Here is a 15,065-nt window from a genome sequence, read left to right on the forward strand (position 1 = left end):
GTTTCAGGGTCGCAGCTCGCCTCAGGAAGGTTGAAGTGCACTCTTCAATCTTCTCTCTTGTCTCTGCTCCAAACCATCAGCTAATTTGCTAAGGTTCTGTCCTTTCAGCCTCCTTCTGGACGGGAGCTTCTGTAAAAAGCTGGCTGCAGTTCGCCATCTTGGCTCCGCCCCTGATGAGGCTTTTCTGACCTTCTTTTTCATGGCTAGCAACTTGCTCTTGGCCAAGAAGGGGTCCAGACAGCCAGTTTCTGAGGAGATACCCTGTTGTTACCCCAGCAACCAGGTAAAGTTGGGATGAACTATATATGACGAATGATGCTGTGAAGTCCTCGAACATGAGGACGCGTTATTGTTTATCTGGACAACGTGCATTTACTGGGTGGAGCCTGCCTGGTCCGTGAGGGGCGAGATTTCCTCTGTCTTTGTCATGGTTCAGCATAAGGCCTGTGACACTAATCCTAATAATAAAAGTGTTCTCCGTCTCTGTTACCTTTGTGGGAGGATTTCTGGGTCGGGAGAAGACTCTGTTTTAACTTAGATGTCCCCGACAGGTACCATTATGAAGGCTCTGAGGGCATTCTTGCTATGAGCAAACCCGAGTGTAAGCTGAACACCCCTCTCTTCATCTGTGTTTAATGTTTAGGAGCTCAAAGATGATAGAAGGGGAGAAATACAGGTTGCAGTAGGCGGAAAACTTCTAGCACCGGCAGGCACTGGGCCAAGACCTTGCGCTAACCAGTATCAACCTAAATAAAACTGCAAAAGTCCCATCTTTATTCTGCAGAATTCCTTAGGTCAGAGGACAAATAACAAGGGTGTGTGAACTAATATAAAATCTGAAGATTTCCCCCTAGAGACTGACTGTCTGGACCCCTCTAGGCCAATGACATTCCTGAAACTGAGTTGTTAGCCAAGAGAAAGGAGATCAGATGATCCTCACTGCACCCCCACTCTCCTTCCTAGAGACGTCCTTTGGGACTCAGCAACAGGCCTAAGGCTATGCAAGACCTCCCCGCAGGTCCTCAATATGCAAACAAATCACTAGGGTCTGTCTGGTACTTTGTCTCTGATTAACAACCCTTTATTTTAAGCATTCCCTTTCACTGACTCCTGGCCTTTTAGACAGAGCCTAACTCAGCCACAACTGTCAGCTAAAGAATCTTTGAACCCACCTATAACCTGTAAGCCCCTGCAGAGATGTCCCACAGGTTGGGGCCAAACCAATGTATGTTTTCCACATGTTAATTTATGACATCATCTATAATTCCTGTCTCCCTAAAATGTATTTTCATAAAAGCTGTCACCCCATCACCTCCAGTCCCTGTGCTCAAGGCTTCCTGGGTGTGGCTCCGGGTCTTGGTCCGCAAATTTGGTTCAGAATAAATCTCTTCCAACTTTTTTACAGAGCAGGGCACGTTTTCGGTGGGCAGGTGGGTCTTCCGTTACTAGACACAAGGCCGAAGCTGACAGAGACAGGAGGCGGGTGGGGAAACTGTCTGGTGGGTCCAGGAGAAATTAACATCATCAGCAGGAGAAAGTGTCTCATTATCCTCAGACAATCCATCACTGTGACATCCCTTCCGCCTCTCCTTCCTCTGCTTAGCTTTATTCAGGACAATCTCCCCACAAAGCAAACTGCAGGGGCCTCTCCGATTCTGCCCCTGCCCATCAGTGACCTGGGGAAAGACGGTTTCCACCTTTTTCCACAGAGGTCTCTGAATTGTATTATATCCACTTTTCAGATCTTCCTCATTTCTTAAATTTGGTATTGAATCCATTTTCAAGGAACTAATTTACATGAAAAATTTCACTTCTCCTACATTTGCAAGGTGGTCCTAACACATCTCTAACCACCTTGACTCTCCTGGATCACACAGACGCTTGCTTAAGGAATGCATGGACTGTTATTAGCATTGTGAATGTAATAGGGAATTTTAACATTTGCATAAGAGCATTTCAACATTATCTCCCTTATATGGACTGAAGTAGCAGAAGAAAAGCCTTTGTGGCTGGCTTTAGAACGGGGAGTCTTATCTGTAGTAATTAACATTTTCTAGATGTCTTTAAAAAAAATAAACCATTTTAAATAATCATAGCCAAAATTAACTTTAAAAAAAGTCAGAAAATACCAAATTCTTTCCTAGTAACAAAACTCTGAAAGGAAAGACATCTTTTGAGCCTAATTCCACCCATGCACTTGAACCCCAGAGTGAATCAATTTAAACGGAATGGTTACAGTAGGGAAGTAAAATCATCTGGGGGTTTGGCTCACAGGTTTCTTTGCAACCAAAAAGCTTGCCGCAGAAAACGAGGGGGATGAGAGGTGCGATGTCTCCAGAATGTGGCGGTCTGGGGTAAACACTAATTAAAATAAGAGGTTGAGTTCAGTCAGTTGAAAATAAGAGAACAAATACACACAGACATTCTCCTTCAGAATTTCTTTCTCTGCTCTTTTCAAATATAAATATTATATATACACACACATATACACTTCTAAGTATCAAAGAACCAGGAACCCTCTCTTTGAAAGTGGTCATCAAGGACGTTAAGACCCATGTCCCAGCTTCCTGGGAGGAGGTGGGCCTGGGGGGCACCAGAGTGGAAGCCGCCTCTCTGCCTACCCAAGGGTGTCTCTGTCTGCCTCTGTGATGTCTTTGGTGGACTGCGGGCGATGCCCACCACAGTCAGGGGGAGTTCTTCCTAAAGGGGAGCTTCTAGGTTGGGACACTTTGTTACAAATTATATGACCCCAACAGGGGCTTTGACATGTAACAGGCAGCACAAACAGCCTCCCCGAGGCTTCTCAGGTCTTTCAGAGGTAGCTACTCTGAGTGTGGGCTGCAGGGCAGAGTCCGGCCAGGAGGTACAGCAGGCAGCTTAGGAGTTCACCACTTAGAAGGTCAAAAGCAATTTGACGATTCTGGATATAGTAATACAAAATGTGGCTTTGTTTGTGTACCTCCTATTTTTTTTAATTATTTCATTTGATTATATTTTATAAAAGTATTGATCCACAATACTATTGAAATTTCAGGAGCAAAAACCTGGCCCTTTAGCACAGACAGTTGGAGAAGTGACACATTTAGAACTAAGTTCTAGCATACATCAGAAGATCAGAATGACCCCTCTAGACTTCCTTCCTTCCGTTTTTTTTTATTTTTTTAGGCATAGTGTCCCTCTGTCACCCAAGCTAGAGTGCTGTGATGTTACAGCTCATAGCAACCTTAAACTCTTGGTGTCAGGTGATTCTGCCTCAGCTTCCCCAGTGGCTGGGACTACAGGCACCACCACACCTCCGGATTTCTGACTCAAGAGGTCTGCACAGGCCCCAGAGTTGTGAACTTCGGAAGCTCCCAGATGGCACCAGATGCTGCTAGCCCAGACACTGAACTTTGAGAATCACTCTGTAAAATACACATCAGAGTAGTGCTCACTCCAGTTTATCATCAGATCAAAACACTGGCACCAACATCCAGTTAGTTCCATCAGACATTTTATTTCCATGGTGAGATTATCCTGGCCTGAAATCATCTTAGTGAAGAAGATGCAAACTATGGTGCCTGGACACTCACAGACACACTCAGACGGAGTCCGGCCTCTGAAGGCTTCACCTGGACACTCAGATCCACCCATAGACACACTCAGACAGGGTCCAGCCTGTGACAGGTTCACCTGGACACTCAGATCCACTGCAGACACACTCAGACGGAGTCTGGCCTCTGATGGCTTCACCTGGACACTCAGATCCACCCACAGACACACTCAGACAAGTGCCAGCCTCTGAAGGCTTCACCTGGACACTCAGATCTACCTGCAGACATACTCAGACGGAGTCCGGCCTCTGAAGGCTTCACCTGGACACTCAGATCTACCTGCAGACATACTCAGACGGAGTCCGGCCTCTGAAGGCTTCACCTGGACACTCAGATCCACCCGCAGACACACTCTCAGTTTTAATTAATGCCCAAGCAAATTGTGCACAGTACACTTCTCGGGAGCTGACCAGTGCTGAGAGATTGAATTATATTAAACTGTTGTGTTTTCCAAGCAGATATTTGCAAGGTCCTCTGAGAGCTTTAATGATATTCAAAACCCAAGACTAAGATGGATCAGTTTTTCAAATCCATAAATAAAAAAGCATTTGCTAGCATCCTGGCCAGGGTAACCAGGGGGGAAATATATTTCAAGAAAAAGCAAAACAAATAAATAATAAATGTGTAAGGGAGAAGACCCCTGGCATTTCCCTGTCAGTGATCTCGCTGGCTCCCCTTAGTGCCAATAAATGATTCCTCTGTCTGAGCCTGGGGGACAGTCAGATTAGGGGGCTCTGTGGACTCTCCTCAAGCAGGAGTTTCTGCTATAAAGACAAGGGTGGACTTCAATTTCCTGGGAATAACACAAATTTGGTTTAGGGTAATTGAAGAAGAGAGGAAGGGGGAGGCGGAGGAAGGGGAGGAAGAGAAGGGGAAGAGGAAGAAAGAAAAATAGGAAGAGGAGAGAGAGTTGCAGGGGGAGGGAGGCCAGGAGGGGAGGCTGGGAGGGGAGGTCCGGAGGGGAGGCTGCAGTGACAGCAGGGCATCTGTCCTCTCTCGCCCTTGATCTGTGTGCAGCTGTAATTCTAAATACCAATGGAAGCTGAGCGTGTTGGTTTCTTGCCATTTCCCTTCTTCTCTAACAGCAATCATCAGCAGTAATTCCTAAAGCCAACTATTGAGAATGCAAGGAAATACTTTATTAGAGTGAAAGATACCTGAGTGAAATTTGCATACAAGCCAGCAAAACATACAAAATATGGTCAAACTTTTAGAGGTAACCATACAAACTTAGATAGTGGTAAGTGAGGCAAGGCTAAGCTAGCAGACACAGGTAGGGTCAGTTCTCAATACCTGTGTTTCCTCCTCCCCTCCCCTGTTTGCTGATCAACATGGCTCACTCTGGAAGGACTCCAATGCCCACAACTGGACACGGCCTCTGTCCTGCCTCCTCCGGCCAGTGGCCAGAATTTCCCAAGGGCTCCATGTAAGTACCTGCCAGCCAGTTTACACCTTCTTTTTTTGTTTTGTTTTTTTCATTTTTTTATTGATACATAATAATCACACATATTCTTGAGCTACAGGTGATATTTTGATACACTGTGGGCATACAGACCATCAGAGAACAGAAGGACTGTATCAGGAGGCTGGTTAACGGGTTCAAAAACACAGTCACATACAAGAGGTAACTTAGGCTTCAACTGCACAGCAGCGCAATTGTAGCGAACAATAATTTCTGTGTGTTTTGAAAGAGCTAGAAGAGAAAATTTATTCCCAATAAATCTTTGTGTTACCAACACAAAGAAATGGTGAACACTTTAGGTATGCGATATTCCAATTACCTTGAGTCAAGCATTACACATTGTACCCCTGTACCAAAATATCACCTGTACCCAATAAACACGCACAGCTATTCTTATCAGTTTTCTTAAAAGCAGCATTTATAGTGATCTTTGAATGTGGGAAGGTGACCTTGCCTTATATGCAAAGGTACACTACCTATTATGTACCTTTGGAGGTAAATATGGAGGCCCCTTCTATCGCTAAAACCTCCAATTTTTCTCTACAGGAAAAGTGGTGTATGTCCACTTACACATAGCTCAGGGCATTCACTGGCAGATGCAAAGTACATTTAAAAAAAAAAAAGTGTATTAAACATGTATAAACAGACATAGTAAAATTACTATGAAAACAGCAGTGTAAACAGCACCCCGGACAACTGTGGGAACTCCCCCCTCACTGCAGAGGCCCCTTGTGTGTGCCTTTCACCCCCAGTCTTCTCTCTCCTCACCACGACTGCCTCCATGATGCGTGTGGTCACAATCTCCTGTATTTTCCTAAAAATCTTTCATTTTTGTCACTTTTTCAGGAGTGCTATTTCAGTGCCGCTTACCGTGATACTTTGGTTTTGTTGTTTTGAACTTTGTATAGACAGACATAAACTGCATATTCTTTCAGGTCGGGCGTCTTTTGTCCAGCCTTTTTCTTTTTTAATCTCCCTCTGTAGAGTGCTATGATGTCACAGCTCACAGCAACCTCTAGCTTTTGGTATGAGAAAGCCTCCAAGCTGCTGAGGCTGACGTCGCCCTTCTTGCTACTGTCCGGTGTCCAGGGTGAAACGCAGTGATGGACTCAGGTACCCTGTATTAATGCAGACTTGGCTGTTTCCAGTTTGAGGCTATTACAGATATTTCCACCACAGGTTCACCAGGATGGTCCCAGCAAAGTGGATGGAAAAACTTTAGCAGTCTTTTTTTCCCTTTCTGGTGACAATTTTTTCTTTAGTATTTGTTATCTAGAAGCTCAGCTACTCAAGGACATCAGAAGACTCAAATGCTGGCCTCTCAGTTCTGGCTTTGGGAACTATTTCCTGGAAACCTGAGCAACTTTGTGTATTTTTCACTGGCCATTAATATGTTTAAAATATTCCTATAAAGCTTGTATGGAAGGTGAGTGAAATGGACCTTGCCCAGCCCATTTTTCTCCCACTGATGTGATGAATCAATAATTCAAGAGGAGTCTAGTTACACGGCTGCTGATTTTATGAAGGGATGTTGAACTACTAAGAAGTAGAGAAATACCAGCCTGAGTATCACCCCTCTAGGACACACAGTGATCACACTCAGAAGGATTGACCTTAGAAGTAATTTTTGGAACCCACTTTAGGAAGGAAAATCCTCCTCCCACCCTCAAATCTATGCTGGAGTGCTCATAGTTAGAATCAGCACCAAGGGTTTGGTCATGAAGTTACCGATCTGATTCCAATCAGTCTTAGAAAAAATATTGCACCCCCAAGGGCTGTACCCCTAAATACCATCTCACAGTGGTACATCCCTGTTCTCAAGTAGGACTCAACAACAGGAGGGTTCTATCCCACAAAAGTCCACAAAACGTGCCTAAAAATCTCAAAGGGCCTCTGTTCTCCTGGGCATATCACAAGTAGAGAGTCATCACTGGAATGTTACCTAATTTTATTTAACTGAATCAGTTAAATAATCAAATAGCTTGAAAGAAAACTCTCAATTTTGACAACTGAGATCCACGTGCTTTATCCAACAGAGTACAGGAAAGACAATTGTTCTGAAAGATACTTGGCTCATAATATCACAGATACATCCAATCAGGGATTAAAGACCTAAAATCAGTTCCAGTGATCACAGGGAAAACTTCCCCTTGAGTCTTCTCCAGCCAGGGGAATCCCAGAGGGCAGCTGCCCTGTAAAATCAACACCAGTTGCCTGTGGGTTCTCCAGTGAGGCCCAAAATCTTCTGATCCTCTGCATCTACCTCTGGGCTTCCTCTGAGACCAGTCTGGTCACCAAGGCTGCCCAGTCCACTTGTCTGTCACATACTTGTAGGAGCCAGCAATGCTCGTGCCAGAAAGGAGAAGACTGCAATGGTCAGAGGGCAGTCCCCACAGCTTGAATTCCTGAACTAACCTTTACTCAGACTTCATTAAGCAACTCAATGTCTGGGGAAAGCTCATATGGACGGAGTAGGGGCATTTAGCATGGAGCAATATCCTTTGGATAATTCAATTTCCCATTGGCCCTAGAACCTCTTGCAAGGAATATACTTCTATGAAGATCTCAACATAATAGCAAGCAAGAAAGAAAGTCTGAGTTGAAAAAAATGTGCACATCAAACTCCCTATGAATTCTCAAATGAAAAAAACAGTTTTTAAAAATAATACTTGTTCTGAGCAAGGGAAAATTTTTTTATTCTTTCTCTTTGTATTAAGTTGCCCATTGAATGTGGCGTGGCTAGTCTGTGAGTTCTTACACATTAGCATCCCAGTTGATGAAACAGATCCTTCTCAAGGTTTAAAATAGAAACTGTGAACTGATTCCACCTGTAGTATTTCTTCTATTTATTTGCGTATTGGCACGAGAGCAGATATTATGACCATATATTTCCCTTCTCTTCATCCTCTACCTGTCCTCAGAAACAAACTTCTAAAGCAATGTGTGAGGAATGAAACATTTATCAAGATATTACAAAAATAGATTTCCAAGTAAGCAATGTGGCACAGAAAGAAAGAGCCAGAAAGACATTGTCACAGTTTTTGCAGAACTCTTAGTTCCCTAGGAGTAGATTGCAGGTCCGGCACAGTCACACAATGTGAACAGATGTCAGAAGAAGCAGGATTAAAAAGACAATTTACAGGCATGCATGGCCATAACTGGACTTGGCATTTGCATAAGTATTCGGGCAGTGCCAAGTGTCTGCTTCTCCCCCACCCCCATCTTTTAAATACCAAACCTCAAACATGAGCCCAGACAGCTCAAAGAGCTCTGAGAACTCTGAACTCAGATTTGGTTTCTGCATCTCTGTGTGTGTGTGGCTCACTGACACTGCTCAGTATAAAACACCCTGCCACTTTTTGTATCCGTCAGATGGGTGGCAACCTGACTGCCAGTAAAAGGGAGTGGGTCATCCAGTCCTCATCTTGAATGTAAAATACCCCCCAATTCCAATCAAGTTGCAAGTGCAGAGAATTTGCCAGTCATCTAACCCAAGAGAGGCTGTGATTAGCAACAGTCTTCCAAAGCAACTAATGAAAATTTAGGGATCGGTAAGTCTTACATGACCATTAGACTGAAGCCACATAGATTTAGTTGAGACATAAAATTTCAAATAAGTTACAAACTTATTTGTGGAGGCATGATTATCAAGTTAAGACTTGATAGAACATGAAAAAGTTGAGTCAGTTTGCATCTCATTTTTCTCTTGGGCCAGCAGATGATTCTTAAAATACTGGTTGCTGTAGAGTCCTCTCAGCTCCATCCAATCTGCTATGATTATACTGATCAGCATTACACACAGGGGTGGGGGTGCGAGGAGCACCCCACGGGATACCCTTACTGGGAGCAGGAGTGAGAAATGTAATTAATAGTTGTTTCATTCTTTATTGTTTACAGTAAAAACCAGAAAGGGGATAGTTGGAAGGAAGACCTTCAAGTCTTTAAGGCGTAACAGGAAGATGTTTTTATTTCATGGCATACTACATAAGGTATGAGAAGAAACATTTACTTGACAATACATTTATGAAATGAGTCGATAATGTATCATCACCAGCATAATTAATCTGAATCGTTATCTTCTGTCTGGGTCCTCATGCTGTAGGTTTAACTAGAGCACCAGGCACGACATTAATGCGGAATTAGGGGTGTGGGTGGGTCATCTGCTGGAAAATACTCCACACATGTTTCTGCCCTGTTTATACGAGAAAATTACGCTGAACAACACAATGGCTAAAAAGAGTGAGGAAAATGAGAGAAACAGATGTATTTTCATCAACAAGCAATTAGGTCAGCCAGCCAGAGAATCCACAGACAGAGGGAGGCCCTGGAGGGGGGCTGTCACCACGGGATTGCCCCCACCCCGTGCAGTTATTCTGCTCCTGAGGTTGTCCTGAACTTCAATCCTAAATCAAGTTCTGAATCAGTTGTTCTTCCTCTCTGCCAGGCAACAGGTGTTTGCTGTGGGCGTGGTTAAACCAGCTGGATATTTATTATGTTTGTTCATTTAAAATAACATTTTTGATTCTTGTCTCTTCTTTAAAGGCCTCAAAAGGGACAGCTGAGTGGGCTCTCCGCACCCCCACCGCCAGCACCCAGCCCACTTGTAAACAACTCTGAAGTTTGCAGCTGAAAGAATTTCTGCTTTTCTTGCTGAGTCTTCAAAGAACACGGCAAGGCCCACCTCCTTGTTCCTCCCTCACAAAAAATAGCGCCAGCGAACAACATAACAGCAACCTTCTGACCGATTATCCCAAACCAACACCTAAAGGGTTAAAACATCGCCCAAATAATCACACGCAGCCACACAATTTCCACAGCTCAAGATGGCAACCTCCACGTCCTCGGGGAGACGCCGGCCCCGGCCCGGCTCGTGCCCCAGGCTGGTGGTTGCGCCCAGGCCGGGCGCTCGGCGGGAGCAGGCCCCAGGTGGGCTCGCCGGGGAGGCGGAAAGCCGGGTCCTCGAGTTAGCAAAGTTGTCTGTGCAGTGATGGCCCTCGGCCAGCAGCCCTGCGGCTCCCGCGGACCAGCCCTGTTTCCCGGCTCGCGGTCACCGGCGGCGGTGGGGGGATGTGCCCTGATCACCCACCCTCTGCCACAGGGACACTCTGGGGGCGTCATCTTCCCCAGACCCAGGAGCCTGTACCGCCGAGCCGGCGGCCATAGACCCCAGGGCAGCCGCTGGAACCGAGCGACTGGCGCCCGCCCCGAGCGAACCCCAACAGGTCGCCAGCTCCGGGAACTGGCAACCCCGAGGCTGGCCTGGGCATCAGGGCCCTGTGGCCCTTCCCTGGCCGAAGTGACCACCTCTCCTCCAGAACCGCCCTAGGGATCTGCTCGGACCGCGGACAGACACGCGGCCGGAGAGGGCTCCCTCGCAGCCCTTCCTCACCTCGCGCGCCCGTCTCGCGCCCGAAGCACAAAGCCGCATGCCGAGGAGAGCGAGCGAGCGAGTGAGCCGCAAAGTTGCAATAAAGCCTGCTCCTCCGCGGCTGGGGCGCCGGGCGGGTCCCCGGGCAGTGAAGGGAGCGCCGCTGCGCACAGGCGAGCTCGGGTCGCCGCTCTTCCCGGGGGCTGGGGACTCTGCCGGACAGACCTCTCCCCATCGCCCCTCACTGCGGCCGACGCCGCGCGCCCGCGGAGCACTCACCATCACGTTGCCTTGCATCTTAGCGGTCTTGATCATGGCCTTTTCCTTCATTTTGCCCCGAGTCTGAACCTTTCTTCTGGCCCAGGGAAGAGTAACTCAATCCATTGTCCTGGTGACGATTTTAGTAGATAGGACTGGCCGATGACTGGGTGGGGATGGCTTTTTGAAGAAAAAAAAAATCTTCCAGCGCTTGGATTTCCCCACCTCCGCTCACCCCCAGCCCCTGGGCTCTCGGCGGATCCCAGTAGCAATCAACTCTTTCTGGACGCTGCCAATGAAGACGCGGAGGGTGGGAGGGGGGACGCCGGGGTGCGGGGTGGGGACTGCTTTAAACAAAAAGCCGGGAGCCACGGAAGAGGGAGGCAGAGGCTGAGAGCCCGGCGAGCCAGCTGCGGGAGCCAGCTCCGACAGCGTGCGTGTCCGCCGAGCTCGCCGCCAGCACCGAGTGACCGCGGCACGCGCGCAGGGCGCACCCGGGGCCCCTGGGCGGTTCGTGGGGCTTCTCCGGCGGGCAGCGCAGGGCCAGCGGGTGCCACACCGGTCCCTGGGCGGGGGAGCGCTCCCGGGCGGCGACGCCAGAGGTGGCTTGAGCGTGTTTTGTGTGTTTGTGTCTCTGTGCCTGTGCGCGCGCGCGCCGGATGTTTTGCCTGAACTGAGCTGGACTAGGAAGCCTCGGGCTGCATCAAGGTTAAACGAACCCAAACTGTTTAGGCAGAGCGACCGGAGCCCTCCCTACGCTCCCCTCCTCGGCTGGCGCCCCCACCGTGCTGGACAGTGTGCACGCGCGGCGCGTGTCCGTCCCGGCTTCTACAAACAAGCAGTACAGCTACCGCCACGGGTGGAGCCGCCGCCTTCAGCCGGGCGTTAACTATTGATCGGCGGCGACTACCTCCTGGCTGAGCCCGGGAGACGAGGGAAAGGCAGGGAAGAGCCAGACGCCGCTGTGCACGTCGCCTGCAAGTCTGGAGACCGCCGAAGGGAAATGGGGGCGGGGAAGGGGAGACTGGGGATGGCAGCTTATAAATAATGTTGTTACAGGTTACTATGGGACACACGTCGCGTCTCCATGGTTGCACTCTGGGTCTGCCTCGGAATCCAGCGCCGCTGCAGCTCGGCAGCACAGAGCACCTTCCCGGGGACAGCAGCGTCGGGCTCGCCGCACTGGCGGGCACCCGCGCGCTCCCTGCCGCGCACCTGGCTTCCCGGGCTCCACTTGCCTCTGGGCCTCGGCTGCAGCCGCAGCCCCTCGGGCGACTTTGTTTCTTCAGCTCTACCCTTACCTGCTGCGATCTGATCCCAGCAGATATAAGGACTCTGCTTGGCCCCAGAGTGTCCCAGGCTTTCGCCGGGATCCAAATCTCAGCGCAGATTCCCCATACTCCACCCCAAGTGACGGACTGCCGGGTGATCTTGCCCTGGGTCCCTGGATCGCTACCTGCCACCACTGGGCGCGGGGGGTGGGGGGGGGTGGGCGGATACGGGAAGGGGCTTGGCTCCCTGACTACACCGGGAGGCGCTCCCACGAACACGCACGTAGAAAACGCAGACCCACCCAGGCCGCTTCCAAAACCAGATTTGGAGCCGATGGGCGCATCAGGCTTGAGCTGACATCTTGGTGGGATGTCACACCCTTGAGTGTGTAAATGCGTGTGTGTGGGGGGGGTCAGGGGTGGGAGGGAGAGCCTGGGAGGGGTTTGGGAAGCCTCTCCATTTATTTTACATTCACAAAAATATCTCTTGTAAAAAAGAGCAAGAGGCCAATTTTTAACTCACATAGTAGCAGAAAATTCTGAGTAACGGCAACGCTGATCACACAAGTTAGTCACAGGGCCCACATGCGTGCACCCCACGTGCTATGTGTTTAGTCTGTGAATGCTGTATATAAACGTGTACGCCCATGCACACGAGCGGTTGGAGAACAGGTAGAAAACTAATGATCTGGGCTTGAGAGGTAAGTAGAAGAAATAGATGAACCAAAGCCAAGTGCTTAGAAAGTAGTGTGTTTTTTGTTTGTTTGTTTAGCAGGCCGGGGCTGGGTTGGAACCCACCCCAGCCCCAGAGCATGTGGCTGGCGCCCAGCCTGAAAAGTAGTTTTTTTTTTTTTTTCCGTATTAAATCATAGCTGTGTACATTAATGCAATTATGGGGTACAATGTGCTGATTTTATATACAATTTGAAATATTTCCATCAAACTGGTTAAGATAGCGTTCACCGCATTTCTTAGTTATTGTGTTAAGACATTTATATTGTAGACTTAGTAGATTTAACATGTACCCTTGTAAAATGCTCCATAGGTGTGGTCCCACCAGTTACCCTCCCTCCACTGTCTTCCCCCCTCCTTTTCCCTCCCCCTCCTCTTCCGCCTTCATCTTGGGCTGTAGTTGGGTTATATGGAAGTGTGGGTGCTTATAAATTGGTTTCATAGTAGGGCTGAATACATTGGATACTTTCTCTTCCATTCTTGAGATACTCTGCTAAGAAGAATATGTTCCAGCTCCATCCATGTAAAAATGAAAGAGGTAAAGTCTCCATCTTTTTTAAGGCTGCATAATATTCCATGGTGTACATGTACCACAATTTATTAATCCATTCATGGGTCACTGGGCACATGGGCTTCTTCCATGACTTAGCAATTATGAATTGGGCTGCAATAAACATTCTGGTGCAAATATCTTTGTTATAAAGTGATTTTTGGTCTTCTGGATATATACCTAGTAGAGGAATTGAAGGATCAGATGGCAGGTCTAATTTTAGATCCCTAAGTGATCTCCAAACTTCTTTTCAAAAGGGACGTATTAGTTTGCATTCCCACCAGCAGTGTAGCAGTGTTCCCTTTTCTCCACATTCACACCAACATCTCTGGTTTTGGGATTTTGTGATGTGGGCTAATCTGACTGGAGTTAGATGATATCTCAAAATGGTTTTGATTTGCATTTCTCTGATGATTAAGGATGATGAGCATTTTTTCATGTGTCTGTAGGTCGTGAACCTGTCTTCTTCAGAGAAGTTTCTCTTCCAGTCCCTTGCCCACCCTGAGATGGGATCACTTGTTCTTTTCTTGCTGACACATTTGAGTTCTCTGTGGATTCTGGTTATTAAGCCTTTGTTGGAGACATAACCTGCAAATATCTTCTCCCATCTGAGGGCTGTCTGCTTGCTTTACTTACCGTGTTCTTGGCTGTGCAGAAGCTTTCAGTTTGATCAGATCCTAGTAGTAATGTATTTTTGGTATTGCTTCAATTGCCATGGGGTCCTCCTCATTAAATATTCTCCCAGGCTGATTTCTTCAAGTGTTTTCCCTGCACTTTCTTCTAGTATTTTTATAGTTTCTTGTCTTAAGTTTAAATCTTTAATCCAGTGAGAGTCCATCTTAGTTAATGGTGAAAGGTGTAGGTCCAGTTTCAGTCTTCTACAGGTCACCAGCCAATTCATCTAGCAACATTTGTTAAATAGGGAATCTTTCCCCCACTGAATGTTTTTGATTGGCTTATAGAAGAACAAATGATGGTAAGTATCTGGATTCATCTCTTGGTTTTCTATTCTGTTCCATACATCCACCTCTCTGTTTTTGTGCCAGTACCATGCTATTTTGATCACTATCAATTTATAGTATAGTCTGAAGTCTGGTAGCGTGATTCTTCCTAATTTGTTTTTATTTCTGAGTAATGTCTTGGCTATTCAAAGTTTTTTCTGATTCCATATAAAACAAAGTATTATTTTTTCAATTGTCTTTAAAGTATGACAGTGGTGCTTTAATAGGGATTGCATTAAAATTGTATATTGCTTTGGGTAGTATGGACATTTTAACAATGTTGATTCTTCCCAGCCATGAGCATGGTATGTTTTTCCATTTGTTAACATCTTCAGCTATTTCTTTTCTTAGAGTTTTATAGTTCTCTTTATAGAGATCTTTTGCATCCTTTGTTAGGTTAACTCCCAAATATTTCATCTTCTTTGGCACTAATGTAAAAGGAATAGAGTCCTTGACTGTTTTTTTAGCTTGAATATTGTTGGTATATATAAAGGCTACAGATTTGTGAGTATTGATTTTGTAACCTGAGGAGCTGCTGTGTTTCTTGATCACTTCTAAGAGTTTTGTAGTTGAATTCCTGGTGTTTTCCAGATATACAGTCATATCATCTGCGAAGAGTGAAATTTTTGATCTCCTCTGACCCTATATGTATACCCTTGATCGCCTTTTCTTGCCCTATTGCAATGTCTAAGACTTCCATTACAATGTTAAAAAGCAATGGAGACAATGGGCAACCTTGCCTGGTTCCTGATCTGAGTGGAAATGATTTTAATTTAACTCCATTCAGTATGATATTGGCTGTGGGTTTGCTGTAGATGGCCTCTATCAGT

At 46.8% G+C, this 15,065-nt stretch overlaps 1 protein-coding gene across 1 annotated transcript in view; it reads right to left on the bottom strand.

Moving 5' to 3' along the window:
• Positions 1 to 11,114, bottom strand: part of DPP6 (dipeptidyl peptidase like 6) — a 928,521-nt gene extending 917,407 nt beyond the window's left edge. The window contains exon 1 of the mRNA XM_003792026.3: positions 10,703 to 11,114. Within this exon, the coding sequence (XP_003792074.1) occupies positions 10,703 to 10,753 (51 nt within the window). The 5' untranslated portion in view covers positions 10,754 to 11,114. The remainder of the gene's footprint in view (positions 1 to 10,702) is intronic.
• Between the last annotated feature and the right edge of the window lie 3,951 nt (positions 11,115 to 15,065).

This window comes from Otolemur garnettii, unplaced genomic scaffold (genome assembly GCF_000181295.1).
Source record: "Otolemur garnettii isolate 467f Iridium unplaced genomic scaffold, OtoGar3 scaffold00053, whole genome shotgun sequence".
Taxonomy (NCBI): Eukaryota; Metazoa; Chordata; class Mammalia; order Primates; family Galagidae; genus Otolemur; species Otolemur garnettii.